Source organism: Pleurodeles waltl, chromosome 7 (genome assembly GCF_031143425.1).
Source record: "Pleurodeles waltl isolate 20211129_DDA chromosome 7, aPleWal1.hap1.20221129, whole genome shotgun sequence".
In the NCBI taxonomy this organism is placed as follows: domain Eukaryota; kingdom Metazoa; phylum Chordata; class Amphibia; order Caudata; family Salamandridae; genus Pleurodeles; species Pleurodeles waltl.
The window spans coordinates 597,540,015-597,556,671 of NC_090446.1; the positions used below are offsets into that span (position 1 = coordinate 597,540,015).

The window sequence follows — 16,657 nt, forward strand, 5'->3', positions numbered from 1 at the left end:
CATGAGCTAAGATCATTTTCGTTTCTTCTATGACCAATTCTTTGCCTCCATTTTGAGACTTTCAAGTTCCAAATTGTGCTTTCCTAGCTTCCATCCTGTCCTCCAGCTCCTCTGAGGTTGGTCCCTTTGAAGACACAATGCTGCCTTCCCTTGAGTGTGCCTTTCCCCCTGGCAGATCCTGATTATCCACAAAATAACCATGCAGGCTCCTCTCTATCCTCAATAGCATTCTTCTCCTCTGTGGGCTCACCAGCCTGCTTTGCTACCAACTAGGCCTTCAGCACCTTTTGCAGCTCCTCCTTTTTGAGTGAGGCCTTTAATAGGACACTTGAGCTCCTTGCAGAAATCTTTGAGCTAAGGTACCGAATAGGTCTCCAACCCTTCCTGCTCAAACACCAAAACTGTAGCTCCATCTGATGGCTCACCAGACTGATGCATGATTGTGAATAAAACTTAAAAGTTGCAAAGTTTCAAGAAGACAAAAAGACCCAAAAAAGAAAAAGGAAAAACAATATATGGTCACATAATGGTCTGCGATATGGAAGTAGTGTACACTAATCACTGTATGTCAAGTACAAATACAAGTCCTATCCTCACCGATGATCACCAATGTTAGAAATGGGGTCTCTAGTTTACAGTGGTTTGCACCCTGTCCAAGTAGGGACCCTCACTCTAGTCAGGGAAAAGGAGCCACGCAGTTAAGATAATCGCTCCTCACCCCCTTGGCAGCTTGGCTCAAGCAGTGAGGCTTATCTCATGTGCAGTATGTAAATAGTTTGTACCCACACACCCAGCAACACAGTGAAAATACTGCAAAAGGTCTCCACACCAGTTTACAAAAATAGCCAATATTTACCTTAGTAAAACATGACCAAAACCACAAAAATCCAATATTCACAAGTAAAGATCCGAATTTTCAAAGATTAAATCCTAGTATAGTGCTTAGAAACACCATACCTCCAACTGGGGCATTTACGGCATCTTGACGGAGTCACCACTCGCTATGGAATGTGGGCCAGTCATGGAGTCGCACAGACCCCAGCTCCAGTACCTTGGAAAATGATGAGGAAACAAAGACATTGCACGGAGTTGGGGAGGCGTTGCTGGAGCCAGTGTGGCATCAGTTCCTTACTGCTACCGGGGATATGAAGCATTAGTTCCTTACTGCTAGGCAGGGGAGGTGAGGCCTCTGTTCCTTACGGTTGCAGGGGAAGTGATGCAGTGTTGGCGACGAGGCGGCGGTTCTATAGGATAAGGCGCGGTCAATGAATCCAGCAGATCAAAACGCGAGGCGTCGACTTTGCAGTGTCTGGACTCATGCTGTGGCAGGACTTTGGAGGTGCTGTGATGGCAACGGGCCTGTGGCATTGGTTGTGGTTGCTGCACTCCGCGTGGACCATGGCTCCGGTGCAGGCAGCAGCTCTGAGTCGGGCAGCGGCACTGGTTCCGAAGTTACTCTGGAGTCAATGTGCTTAGTTTATCCTTGGTTTCCTCATGGTTGCACCAAAGCCACTCCCAAAGGCCAAGGGCCCAAGAACTGGTTTTGGCACCACTTGACAAGTCAAGACTCTCAGCAGGAGAGCCCAGGTGCTGGCAGATGAAGTCTTTGATGTCCCTGAGACTTCTTAACAGGAGGCAAGCTCAGTCTAAGCCCTCGAAGAACCTTTGGAAGCAGGATGTGGAAAGCAAAGTCCAGTCCTTTCACTCCCAGGGCAGAAGCAACAAGCCAGCACAGCAAAGCAACAGGCAGAGTGGCAGTCCCTCCTACAGCATCCAGCTCTTCTTCCTGGCAGAATGCCCTCACTTCAAAAGGATTCTAACTATGTGGTGTCCAGTTCTTATACCCATTTCTGTCTTTGAAGTAGGTAAACTTCAAAGAGAAGACTTTGTAGTGCACAAGACCCTGCCTTTCCCTGTCCTGACCCCAGACACACTCCATGGGGTTGGAGATTGCTTTGTGTGAGGAAAGGTCCAGCCCTATTTAGGTGCAAGTGTCAGCTCCTTCCACCCCTCTAGCTCAGTCAGATCAATCAGCCTGGTGATGGGCCATCAGGATATGCATGGCACACCTCTGCTCCCTTTGTGTGTCTGTCTAGAGTGAATGCACAAACAGTCAAGCCGTCATCCTGACCCAGACGTCACAGAATGGTTAAGCAAGAAAATGTGGCATTTTCAAACTTACAATTCAAAAACCAAGTTCATCAAAAGATGTATTTTTAAATTGTGAATTTGGAGATCCCATAGTACATAACTTTATCTGCTCTCAATGAAAAATTACACTTAAAAGATACTTCGGGGCAATCCCCATGTTACCTTATGGGAGAGATACGCCTTGCAATCGCGAAAAGTGAATTTAGCTGTATTTCACTACCAGGACATGTAAAACAAACTAGTACATGTCCTACCTTTCAAATGCACTGCACCCTTCCCATGGGGTGCCTTGGGCCTACCTTAGAGGTGACTTACATGTAGTAAAAGGGAATGTTTGGGCCTGGCAAGTGGGTGCATTTGCCAGTTCGAAATGGAAGTGGAAAATTGCCCACACAGACACTGCAGTTGCATGTCTGAGACATGTCTACAGGGCTACTCACGTAGGTGACATCATCAGTGCTGCTGGCCACTAGTAGCATTTGACTTACAAGCCCTGGGCACACACTGTGAACTTTACTAGCGAATTACTAGTAAATCAAGTAAGCCAAATACAGAGGATCCAATCACCAATGAAATTTACACAAGGAGCACTTGCACTTTAGCACTGGTAAGCAGTGGCAGTGTGCAAAGAGTCCTAAAGCCAGCAAAAACGAAATTCAGCACAGAATCAAAAACAGTAGGTCAGAAGCAAAAAGACAGGAGAAACCAAGCCAAGAACTGACAGGTATAACAGTTGCCAATCGATAACCAGACATTTATGTTGCACATGTCTCTTGATGCTGACTGTTAGCTGATCCCATGAATTGCTGCACATAAAGAGAGGGCCAATAAAGAGAAATACATAATCATCCATTCACCCTTCTATTTCCCTCAGTGTCTTTACCCTTCTCACATACCTCGTGTTTTAGCCCACCTCCCTACAATTATTAAAGAAAAATATCCAGCACTCTAGCATATTTCTCCACTGCCATATGATTGTTTGCTCTCACCCATGGCTGCTGGTCTGCGCTGAACCACAAGAAACAAAGGGATGGTAGTGGCAGGGGAACAACCCATGTACAGTATCCATTTATTTGGAATGAACAGTGGTACCCTTTTGTGAAAAGTTACTTAACCAGCCTCTTGTGGTTTCACAATATCGTTATGCTGGTGCAGCTAGAACCGAGAAAGCATTTGAGAGCATTGGAGTCTTGCAAAATTAAAGAAAACAATTTTGGCTGGTTGGCTTCTGCAAAAGGCAGTGCAATTTCCCCACAGCAGGGAAGCTTATCTGATTGAACTACAAACTTTTTGTCTTTTGACTGCACAACGTTATTGCCTGTACAATGTGCACAGTTAATTTCGGAAGTATCTTGAGGAACTTCACAGAGGCACAGTGTGGCTTTTCAGATAAGTACCGGAACCACTGAACTCCTTAACTGGAAGGCACTGTCAGAGCAGGTGCAGAAGAGAAACTAGACACTGGGTCCAGGCTGCCTCAGCACTTTAAATCTAGCTGCTACAGTCAAAATACTTCTTTGGCGCCTTGTGGTTGGAGTTTTAGGAAGTTGGTCGAGCTTAAGAACAGACGTCCTAAGGGGCGAGTACAAAAACCAACAGGCACAATGCAACACAGTTGAGATACAAAGCCAGAAGTATCAATGGTGTTTGTTGTTGCAAAGCCTGTGGGGCCCAAAAGTGCAGGTTTTAAGAGTACAAAAATGACACCCACAATGTTCATAGTGACATTGAGGGTCACTGACTGCTTTACGACTCGTGATGTCCACGTTGCGAGTCCTTGAGAATCATTAGGAAACGGGGGTGAGAAAAAGGTGACCCCCTGGCATTGCGGCTTGTCAGGAGGATATGTATAAATGCTTTGTAATATCTCAATCCTCTGGTGGAATAGCAGATTTTGAAAGCTGGTGGAATCCATTTGCCAAATGTATTTGAGGCACAGAATCTTGCTTCCACCTTTCTTAAACATCATCTTACTATTGTGCATTCAAGTACGGAGAGCTGCAGTCCCTCGCAAGCCTTCATCTTTGCACAAGGATGCACTGAGGGAAACTTGTCTTCATAAATGTGAGACAGAATTTCTGCGAATCCTTGCGGATGGCCATTTTGCGCTGAGCTGGATTTGTGCAAAGAAGTCACATTACAGTCCTGTGCAAAAACAGTGACGACTTCATGACTTGATCCTTTATACATCTGCCCAAAAGAGTTTTATGACCAGACCAAGGAAGAAATAAGAGTAGTCAAGATGTGTTATGTAAATACTATCAAAAGTTAATCCGGGAGAAATCTAAATACAAATAAAGTTTTCTGTTTGATCAGAAATGAGTAAAAATCTAAACCTCACAAAATATTGATATTGAATAAATAAATAATATCCATGAACTATAAAATTATGCAGCCAAAGGGACAAGGAAAAACTCATTAGAAAACAGCTTTTAAAACACTGAAGTCTGCGTGGCAGTTGTCACTGAGAGTGAGTCCTCACACAGAACAGTGTGGCTGGCAGGGTGGGACTTGAACCAAAATGTGCCCGGGAACAAATGCTCAAACCAGCTCCACACTTCAGAAGGCAGCTAATAGAATGGGGGTCACGTGGACCTTCATGGTTGCATCATGGCTGCACATACTACTTTGAAAGCAGCCCTCTGACCTCCAGCCTACCTGGAGATGCCAGAGTGGCACAATGGCCAGTCCAGCCCTGGGTGCTGCGTGATCTCTCTTAAGCAGACCAGGCCTGAATTGTAAAAAAAAAAAAAAAAAGTTATCATACAAATGTGTAATTAGGTCTTTACTTTAAGGTTTCTTTAATGTAGAGCAAGATAATGGTACAGATTGGTCCAAGGCAGTTTTACCATGGATGTTAACAGATTAGGAAAGGTGCTTCTGTGGTGCTGGAATCAACAAACAAACGTCCGGTTCATGTTTTAGTGCAAGTGTCCCTTGCTGCCTACATAGGTTGGTATTGTTCAAGATACACCAGGCACTACTCGAACAAGTGCATGCAGGTACTGTGTAATCACATCCTGCACCACTTATCTCATTTGCAGGCATCCATGTAGATCTAGCATGAGTTATTGCAGGTTCCCTCACACCAAGACTTGTCACTAATCTGGGAGGCTGCATTCAAAGCAGGACTACTGCTCTTCAAGAGAAGCCAGGGCCACTATACAAAACAAACAGGCTTCAAGGGCTCTCGACAGGGCCCACAGGCATAGAGATCTGTAGCTGCAGTCACTCTGGCCCCTCAACACAAGACTTGGAAAGATTTCTGCTGGCCGACTTCCTGGGGTCAAACAAATATTCCATTCTCTCAGTTCTAGAAGGCCCTTATAATATGGGAGACTTCCAAGTCCTTTTAAAAATTTGCTGCATTAAATTGCACAGTTTGCTTTTGTTGCTGCATAATTTAGTCAACCTTGTCGCATATCTCTGTCCGCCCTTGCTGCATACCTACAGTGACTCTGCCTTGAGCTAACACAATACATGGTGCCCACCCCTAGTTCAGCAGTGTGGACATCTAGACATTTCATATGTTTTCTTTTCTGGCCCACTAGTCTCAGAACTTTCCATCTTATGACTCCAAGATGGTTTATTGAGAGAATGCCTTCTGTTCATTTTAACCCCAATGTAGATTAAATTGAAATATATGGAAGCCAGGAAATAGACCTAAAGAACCCTGTTTTGGAGGGTCTGCATAGGCAATGCGGCTGCTCCTCCATACACACAAATGTCTCAGCCTCTTCTACCCCCCTAGAAATGCACACATTCCCCGGAGTGAATAAAATGTATGGCTTCTTGGAGGAATTTCAGAAGTTAAAAAGCCGACATTTGATAGTATTTTTCCTAGATAGTACTGAGTCATATTACTCCTTATTTTCTTGGAGTGTTGCATTTCGGTGCTGGACTGAACTTGAGTTTATAAATAAAAAAGTTTATAAAAAGCCCGGATTAAATTTTGGGTTTGTGTTATTCTATTAGCCTAAATTCCGAGAAACATTCAGATTGAGACTGTCAGAAAGTAGTGACAAAGACACTGGGACACGGAATACAACGATACTGCTACAGGGCATACTCTTACACTGGGACTATTCTGGTAGGATGGAAACCGGGCACTGAAACTGAGAGTAATTGGCGCAGTGACTAAGATATAGAGAACCAGATGTACTTACTGGGAAAGGGACTGGGACACACCAGAGTAAAACAACACTGATTCAGGAGTTCAAGCCAACCAAGACAAAATCTGTTTTATTTGTCATGATATCAAGAAAGAAATAATACAAACCTGGCTCAATGACATGAACCCTGAAGGCTTCGAACCCCAACCTTCACCAAGTATCAAGACACTTGGATTCACCTTTGGCACCAACCTCACCGTCAAGGGACATATTGCAAAAAAAACTAAAATGAAACACAGCCTGGTACCATCTCTCTCTTTCTCTATTCTAAAGAAACTGAAACCATTTTTTCCAGAAAGCGACTTCAGAACTGCTGTTCAAGCCCTCATAGTCTTGCGTGTGAATTGTGGTAACACCCTGCTCCGGCCACTCATAAGGGCATCCTGAATGCCACACGATATCTCAACAAGTGCCAGAAAAATATATCATCACCTGATGGAACTCCTTTGGCTCCCCTTGCCAGCCTGCATCAACTTAAAAATCAGCTCCATCATTTACAAACCCATCATGACCAACATGTCCAACTATCTTGCTGACAAGCTCACCATCTTTGGTGGCTTTTGGTACTTCTGCAGACAGACAACCATCAGACTGGAAACTAAGAAGTGTAAAAAAGGCAAAAACAAGGCAGAAGAAAGAAATTGGACACCCAACTATTATTTGATGCTCAACAGTCGGGTACAGATAATCAGAAACTGCAGAGTTAAAGAAGGTTGATCTCTTTTTAGTCAGAGGCTTTCTGCTGCTCTCTGGTAGGGCGTAATCAGGCAGAGAAGCAAACAGTGATAGGCATCATCCTTGCAAATAGTGAAAATTAAGTACACAAAACTACTGCCTGATAGTCATCCTTATCTGTCCTGACAACTCACCTAGAATCTTTGTAGAAGAACAAGCACATTTGCAAGAGCTTTTTTTTCTCAGCGTGCCTAATCATTTTTCATGCTCTTACATGTTCTCCAGGAGTGATTAAACCAAAACTAAATATTTCTCTGGGTATAGGCAGGTTTTACGGCTTGTCATGGTCCCAGTGACAGCATAATTGCACATTGCACTTTAGCACACAAGGTTTTGAAATAAAATAATGCCAGCTTTTTAACCGTGTTTTTGTTTCATTGGTTTTAGTAATGCTTGTGATAATAGAGTAAGGCTGTGACATGAATCTTAATCCCTTCAGATCCAAAGTGCCGTTGGTACTAAAAAGAAATCCATAATGAAACACTGGTGCAAGTTCGAATGGGCAAAATGATTACTGTTAAAACTAAACTTTGTTTTAACAATAGACTGGTGTCCACTGCCGGCCTTTTGGCTTTGTCAATGCTTGCTTTGATTTGTCATGATATTTGCACACATTTATTGTTGGGGAAGCTGCTGGACCCCTGTAAATCTAAAAATTCTGAAAAAAAGGTAAAAGCAAAAATATTTTTGGGGTCTTGAAGAGCACACATTGCCATATGGTCCTTGGCATATAAGACAACTACTTTGTGTATGGTTTTGCCTCTAGTCAAAGGACAGAATGCCTTCATGTACAGTGAAGTCAGCCAAAGCCTGAAGTGGGCTAACCTATTGCCCCATATTGTATGCTGTAATGAGAGGAAGAAAAATGGATAATGACATAACAATGGAACAATGGAACCAATAGGCGAAGAGGGCTGTCAGAAAGCCCCTAGAATGATGTATATCAATGATATGATTAAGTAAAATCAAAACGTTTAGTCTAATGCCAGAGTTAAAAATGATACCTTTAATAACCTGAAGCAAAGTTGGAGTGTTTACCCTTGCCCTTTTAATTTGTATATTGTCAATCCTCACCCATTTTTAGAAACAGCTTGTTTTCCTCCCAAAACTGTGTGGAGATCATACCTTAGTACTTGCATGCATAGATGACCTTGTGTTAATGAACAGTACTCCTGTAGGCTTGCATCAACCTTTGCTTACCAGTTCTATGTATAATTAAATTAATATATTAAATTAATTCAAGTAAAACAAAGTTAATGGGAATGGCATCCTAAGGTTTTTGGTCTGTGAATGCATGTGCAATTGAATATTGAACGGATATGCCATTTTAGGTGTTATATCAAATTCTTCACCCTTTTAGTCTGACCCTGTCCAATTTGTATTCTGCAACAGCTACAGACTCAGCATAGTAAAAGTGTACAGCATGCATATGCTATCTAACAATTTTGGAGACCATGTCAGGTTTTCTAACATGCTATTCTCAGTGCAGTGTTTTGGCATGCATGACTAAGCAGTTAATTATAAACCTGGATTTCAGCATAGGGACCACAGCATGCCAGGTCTGTGGACCCAACATTTAAACCATTAAAAAATGGAAAGCCCAGCTCACGGATTGGATGTCCAGGGATGCAGACTCATGAGGTCAAAAGCCCATACATGATGGAGTTAGATGAAGCAGTGTGTGCATTTGGAGTGGGAAGGCACACCTTTTGTTTGGTTGGCTAGATGGTGTGGGTTGGACGTGCAAGGTCTATTGCTGGCCAGGTCAGGTTGGAATATCATATTTCTAAAGATGTGTTGAAGGTAGGTCCAATGACAGCTATGGTGGAGCAGAACACCATTTAAAGGGAGAAGTCACTTCCACGGGGACCATTGTCTTTGAGAAGTGTGAGTCCTGGAGGTGGAAGACCTCCCTACGATAGTTAGGCGGGAGCAATATTAACTGAATAAATTATGAAACCTGGTTTATTACAATTAATTTAAAACAAATAGGAGATTGTTCATCTGGTTATTCTTTAGTCTGAATCCAACAGCCAAAAAAATCTTACACACATAGATGAAGTCTTCATGTTTTTGGATGCTACCATTCCCTTCCTCAAGAAGGGGTATTTATTGTAAAATGTAAACATCAACAATTTTGCTAATCACAACTAAAAACATTCAGTTCAGCAAAATGTTCTTGATAACTGACTGAAACAAAATATTGAAGCCTACCTCAAACCTCCCTATATTGATTTACATTTGCTGCTATCCAGTAAACGTTTGCGTTGTGTGCTGGACCAAGTCTTTTATAGTGTTTCTGTTATAGTTTCCAAGGACTTGGATTTTACATTAACAAACCCACAATAGAGAAATATGCTGGAAATTAGTTTCACATCAATAACATTATAACAAAACATTAAGGGGGTCATTCCGACCCCGGCGGGCGGCAGAAGCCGCCCGCCTGGCGGGAACCGCCAAAAGACCGTACCGCGGTCAAATGACCGCGGCGGTCATTCTGACTTTCCCGCTGGGCCGGCGGGCGACCGCCAGAAGGCCGCCCGCCGGCCCAGCGGGAAAGCCCCTTCAACAATGAAGCCGGCTCCGAATGGAACCGGCGGAGTTGAAGGGGTGCGACGGGTGCAGTGGCACCCGTCGCGATTCTGAAAATCTTTATGGGGCCCTGTTAGGGGGCCCCTGCACTGCCCATGCCTGTGGCATGTGCAGTGCAGGGGCCCCACGACACCCGTTTCCGCCATCCTGTTCCTGGCGGTATTTACCGCCAGGACCAGGATGGCGGGAAGAGGGTCGGAATCCCCATGGCGGTGCTGCAAGCAGCGCCGCCATGGCGGATTCCTTGGGCCAGGGGTAAACCGGCGGGAAACCGCCGGTTGCCCTTTTCTGACCGCGGCTTTACCGCCGCGCTCAGAATGGCCCTGGAAGCATCGCCAGCCTGTTGGCGGTGCTTCCGCGGTCCCCGGCCCTGGCGGTCATGGACCGCCAGGGTCGGAATGACCCCCTAAGTATCCTACTATTTGTTCATTCCATCTTGGGGAAATTGTAAATAATGTCATCCACCTACTTTCTCTTTGGCATAATTATTGCTTTATTTCCCTCCCCTCATTTGAACTATCGCCTCACAGGTTTGAAATCTTGGTATAGAGAAGTATTGCATTGGAATTATCCAAAATGGTGTGGAAGGTCCTGAAATTTCAGTTTTTTGGAGCTGATGTAGTTTGGAGGCAGAAGACTCACTTATAGTTGGATTAAGTCAAAGTAGTATGTACGTTTTCAATAGAAGGCCAGTCCGTAGCTGGGATGAAGCAATAAGGAAACTAGTCCACAACTGATGTTCTATGGAACTGCATGTTCTAGAAATGAAAGGTCCATTCAGGTTTGAGTTGGAGCACTGTACGAGTTGGTAAGATGACCTGTCCATGGTTGGGTTGAGTTTAACAGGCTGTGGGTTGCAAATGACATATTTGTGCATTTCTGTTTAAAAGGAACATTTGATTATAGAAAGAAGGTCCTTGCACTGCATGGTTTGGGTGGGACAATGTGCGGATTGGAGATGGTTTTGGGGCACAAAGTCTGTTGAGGGTTGAGTTAGGAGTAGCAGAATGTGGGATGATGAAGAGAGGGCTGTCTATGTGTGTTGAGCAGCTGTGTCTTATTTGGAGGAAAAAAGCAACCACTGTTTGGGTAGGACCAGTTTCTGGGTTGTAGGAGAAAGGCCTCCTCATTGCCGAGTTGGTTGGAGCAGTGGGTGTATAAGAGGAGGGAGGTCCACCCATGTTTGTGGTGGAGCAGTGTAGGATTGAAGGGATTAAAGGGTCATCATTTGTATCTGGGTTGTGCAGTCTTTTAATTGAAGGTGGAAGGTCTCATCACTAGCAAGATGGACAACATGAACACCTTCTACTCTGGGCTCAGCAAAGTACTCATCAGATCCCTATATGCCATTCAGTAGTCACAGCCATAATCACTCTAAACCTCCCACACCAGTCAAATCACACTACACGTCAGTGAGCACACAGTTCAAACTCCTCACTCAGACCTTCAAGGCACTGCAGAACACTGGCACAGCCTGCTTCAATAACACAATCTCTATTGCAAATCATCCAGACACCTCCGCTAGGTCGGGCTCCATTTGCACGCATCTCTTACATATGCACAACCAGATTAGGTTGTTGAGCCTGTCTTTACCTGTCAGAACCTCCTCATCACTTCTTGAGTTCCAGAAGTATCTGAAGGCCTGGCTTTTCAATTAGTCCCTCCTGTTTGCCCCAGGAGCGGCTAATCTCACACCTGCTCTGTGTGAGGATACCCTCCCCTTGTGATAGTGTACTTTACAATTACGCTTAACATAATGTAGCATAGCAAGGGTTGTGCATGTATTGGTTTAGCCGGAGGGGTGTGTGGATTTTAAGAGAAAGATGAGGTAGAATGGGGTCATAAGAAGAGGTAGTTCTGGTAACAATAGTATTGATATGGAGAAGATCTGAGGGAGCTAGATGACCTTGTTCTTCTGTCATTAAATTGTTGAGTTAACTTTTCTCTCAGCAAAGCTGTCATCCCCTGATATATAGTTACAGGCTCATGGAAAACCCAGAACTTAAGGGCCATCTGTTTGAAAGCCGGCCTTTTCAAAGATTTATGTCTCATTGTGAGAATGTTTGCTTCATTCGCAGAAGAAGAGGCTGAAGTCCGGGAAGTCACTGCCCCTGGGTGTGGAAGTGGCAGGTGCTGAGATCTCGAGCCGTTCTTTCTCTGAAAGATGCACAAGGCGATCATTCAAGAAGAAGGACCAGAAAGAGATTTGGGGAGGTGAGACTGCTTGGATGGGAAATGATAGAGCATCCCGTGGGTGGGAGTTTCAGGAGTAGAGAGGTCACTCAGCAATGATGGTGGCACTGTGAGGTGAAGACATCAATTAGGAGGGGGTTGGAAAATGATATTAAGGGAGATTTACCAGAGTTGGAACAAATTGCAGAATTGAAGGAGCAATTACACTCACTGTCTGTGGTACCACACCAACCCTGCTGTAAAACACTACCGCCCTCCTGTTGCACACCACCTCCATCTGCAGCCTTCCACTCCTGCCATTCTACACAACCTTAAGCTGTGCTACTCCACCTTCTTCTGTACCACTTCACCTTCTGCTGTGCAACACACTGCCTGATGTGCCACAGCACTCTTATCACCTATCACTGCACCACATTGTTTTGTGCTGAAATATACTATCTCCTCCTGCACTGCATCTTCTTCTACTGCATGGTCACTGCCTGCTCTCCAACACCTCTCACTCAACCACTTCATCAGCACATCCCCCTGTGCCACAGCGCCACACACATTCTTGCAGCACATCATCACATGCTTCACCACTTCACCTCCAACAGTAACACACCTTGTCTTTCCATATCCTTATGATGTCTTGCTCTACTGCATCTCTCGTTGCTGTTTCACCCCTACTTATGCTATCCCTCATGCCCACTGAGTCACACCATCTTACTGTTGAACAAACTGCCTTTTGCTGTGATTCAAAACCTCTGAATGCCCAAACCCCGCTAGACCATACAAGCAATGCAAACAACACTCTTCCTCCTTGGCCTAATCTCCATTTTATCACTATCCCAAATGTATTTGGTGTAATTCAATAGGCATTTCTACGTTTGGTTGGTATTTGCTAACAATATCTGTGCAACTGAATGCTAGGCTTAGTCTCTGATATATCTGAATCTGGACACTGGGCACAAGTTTCTATTCCTGATTTCTTGGTAGTTTTGCACTGTACTCTATCAGCTATATCTCCTACCCTCAGTTGGCACCTGATATCTCTGTATCTGGACACTGTTCCTGATTTCTATGTACCTAGTCAGTGGGACATGCTCCTCATCTCTGTACCTGGATTCTGTCACTGATATCAGTGTATGTGGTCACCCTGCCACGGGTCTATTTATAGCTGGACTCAATCAGACGATGTGTGTCTAGTTTCTGATCCTTCTCTCTGTATCTGCCTCTTATAGACCTTTCAGATTCTGACAGCGCCTCCTCGCTGCGTCGACGCTCCCAAGGTTCACTCATTTCCACAGCTAGTCTGGACTTGGACTTCCTTTCATCTCCCAAACCGAAATCTGAGGTGAGTATGGAAAATTTCTGATGCTGTATGGAAAGTAGTCATCCCAGGGCTAGCCTGCCAGTAGTAGATTCCCTGTGACTTCCATGTAGGGTAAATGCCAACAGTTCTGAATCGCTGTTAACACCACCAGTAATGTCAGCTCTTCAGTAACGACCACCCACTTGTGCTACCCTATTAGTACTGGCCAAAGGTCTCAGCCCACCAGTACCAGTCTACTGGTTAAAATCCATCAGTGCCACTCTGATGGTACCAACCCATCTGTAAAGATCACCATCATTATCCCACCAGTGTGAGTCTATTACTGGCAACACACCATTGCCAGTCTGATAACAGCTCACACACGCTTACACCAGGTTATATGAGTTGATACCAGTTCACAAGAGCTCCCCTTCTGGGACAGGCATTTTATGTACTAGTCCACCCCTGTCAACCCAGAGGTTGTGCTGGTTTACATTAGATGGAGCTCCAGCAGCTACTGCTCACAATTGCAGCCTCCATTGCTTTTCCACCAGTCCCTCCCCCTCCAGATCTGGTCTTGTGTAGCTAGCCAATTTCTGTTAGTTCACCAGCAGTAGCATCCTGGGATCAACTTGGAGGTACCAATCAATGGTTCACTGACACTATATCAAAGCCAAAAATATCATGATACAGAAATATTATGTCAAAAATATTGATCACAAAAATATTGTTTTTCTATACATATAATGGTAAGTACAAAAATCTTGACAAAAAATATAGTTTTCACTCTCATCGAAAAAATATGTATGATAATATCACCAGTCCACTGTGTGCAATAGTAGAAAAAGCGTTGGAATCAGGAGAGGTTACATTTACTATTTGCACACCAGACAGTGCAGCAATAGGGTAAGCACTGGACTAAGGAGGGATAAACTTTACTATTCCCACTCCATTGTGTGCAACAGTAGGGAAAGAGTTGGACGCGGGAGAGGTTAAATTTACTCTTTCCACACCAGTCAGTGCAACAGCAGGGAAATGGTTGGATTCAGGAGGGGTAGAATTTACTATTTCCACTCCGGTCGGTGCAACAGTAGGAAGTGTTCAATTCAGAAGGGGTAAAATGTACTATTCACACTCCATTCACTGGTACAGTACAAAGAGAGTACTCCACTTTAAACACATTTTAACAACTTTATAATATTCCCAAAAATCTACCATTTTTAATATAAAAATTAAGTATCTTAATTTTAACAAAAATTAAAAAAATAACACAAATATTATACATTTTTAATAATTATCAATTAACACAAATATTATGAATATAAAACAGCCAACAATTAAAATGTAATAAAAATCAAGTATAACACAATTAACATGTGAAATAATTAATAAGAATGTTAAATGAATTAATACATTTTTTATCTATGATTACTTAAATAACTTCTCCCATTCCTCTACAAATTAAACAACACGCAGCTAAGGTATACATTAACAAATATGATAAGTTCACAATGTACATAATTATCAATTAGAAAATTAATAATAAAGTAATAATTATCAATAAATGTTATTAATTAACTTCCCACCCTGTAAAACTAAAAACACAACAACCCACACCTAACATATAATTCAAAAATATCTTAATTAACGCATTTACATAATTAGCAATTACATAATCAATAATAGCAAATTCATTATTAATTAATTATAATTTATTTCCCGGCCAGTACTCCTACAAACCCAACAACCCACACCTGACATATAATTTCAAAAATATTTTATTCACATAATTAATAATCAATTAAATAATCAATCATTTAAATTAGTTAATAATTAATTTACTTCCCACCCTGTATGCCTATAAACCCTGCTATCCGCACCTAAAACATAACTTAAAATATAAATTAATCACATGATTTGCATATTTAATTATCAATTAAAAAGTTAATAATTAAAAATAAATTGACTAAAATTAATTTACTTCCCACCCTGTACCCCTACAAACCCTACAACGCGCATCTAAAACATAACTTAAAAAAATACATTAATTACACAATTAACAGTCAATTAAATAATTTATCATTTTAAAACTTAAGTATTAATTATAACTAATTTGCTTTCCACCCTATGTCCCTACAAACACCACAACCCACACCGAAAACTTAAATAAAAAAAAAAATATTTACACAATTTACATAATTATCAAATAAATAATTAATAATGATTAAAAAACAATTATTAATTAATAATAATTACAATATTTCCAACTCTATACCCCTAAAAAACGCACAACCTGCAACGACACTAAAAATAACAATAAAAAATAAATAAAAAAACAACAAAAGATTTACCAACTATATTAAAACATTAACAATAATTAGACAATTTATAACATATTATAACATACTAAAGTACATAAAAATAATTGAAAAACTATATTATTAACCCCTTGGGTGCCAGGGACGAGCTATTTACGTCCTCGGTTGCCGTGTGCTGAGGACGTAACTAGCTCGTCCTGCACCAAGCCCACAAGGGGAGCGCTTGCGTTCCCCCCATAGTCCTCCCACCCCCTCCTCTGGCAGGGATGTAAGGAGGATCGCTTCCCCTTCCACCCTGAACCCCCCCCAAACCTCCCGGTGACGTCTGATGACATTAGCACGCTGACCTCATCAGAGGTCGCCTCCATTGAGCTGCAAGCATGGCTTCCAGCGCGACCGAGGAAAAACGAATTTGTTTTTCCTTGGTATGGGGGCAGGGGAGGTCAGAGAGGGATGAAAAGGAATGGCTTTTCCTTTCCTTGTCATGTCTCTCTGAGCATTCCTGCAGCCCGATCGTATAGCGATCGGGCTGCAGGAATGCCTACTAGACACCAGGGATTTTTTGTTTTGTTTTGTTATTTACATATAAGGGGAGCAACCCCTTAGGCAAGGGTCGCTCCCCTGGGAGAGCAAATTTGTTTTAGGCATTTTCTGCCCCCCTTGGGGGCAGACTGGCCTATTTTAATTAGGCTGATCGGCCCTCAACGGTGGCAGAAAACACTAGACACCAGGGATTTGTTTTGGTGCTCTTTGTTTTTTACTGGGGGGGAGGAAGGGTGGCCCAAGGGGGGCAAATGTATTTTAGGCCATTTCTGTCCCCTTTGGGAGCAGATCGGCCTATTTTTATTAGGCCAATCTGCCCCCAGGGGAGGCAAAAACCATGGACACCAGGGATTTTTTTTAACAGCAATTTCATGCAAGGGCAGCGACCCATTAGGGCAAGAGTCGCTCCCCTGGGGGGCACATTTATTTTAGGCCATTTCTGCCCCCCTTAATTAGGCTGATCTGCCTCCAAGGGGGCAGAAACCACTTGGCATCAGGGATTTTTTTATTTTTTACAGATGGGGAGTGACCCCTTAGGCAAGGGTCACTCCTCTGGTGCAATTTTATTTTAGGCCATTTCTGCCCACCTTGGGGGCAGATCGGCCTATTTTTGTAAGACCCATCTGCCACAAGGGGGGCAGAAAGCCCACTAGACACCAGGG

General features: G+C 43.1%; 1 protein-coding gene across 5 annotated transcripts in view; it reads left to right on the forward strand.

Moving 5' to 3' along the window:
- Nucleotides 1-16,657, forward strand: part of RGS14 (regulator of G protein signaling 14) — a 161,801-nt gene that overhangs the window by 92,788 nt on the left and 52,356 nt on the right. For all 5 annotated transcript variants that reach the window (XM_069244481.1, XM_069244482.1, XM_069244485.1 and 2 more), the window contains 2 exons: nucleotides 11,729-11,864; nucleotides 13,064-13,176. In XM_069244481.1, the coding sequence (XP_069100582.1) occupies nucleotides 11,729-11,864; nucleotides 13,064-13,176 (249 nt within the window). The remainder of the gene's footprint in view (nucleotides 1-11,728; nucleotides 11,865-13,063; nucleotides 13,177-16,657) is intronic.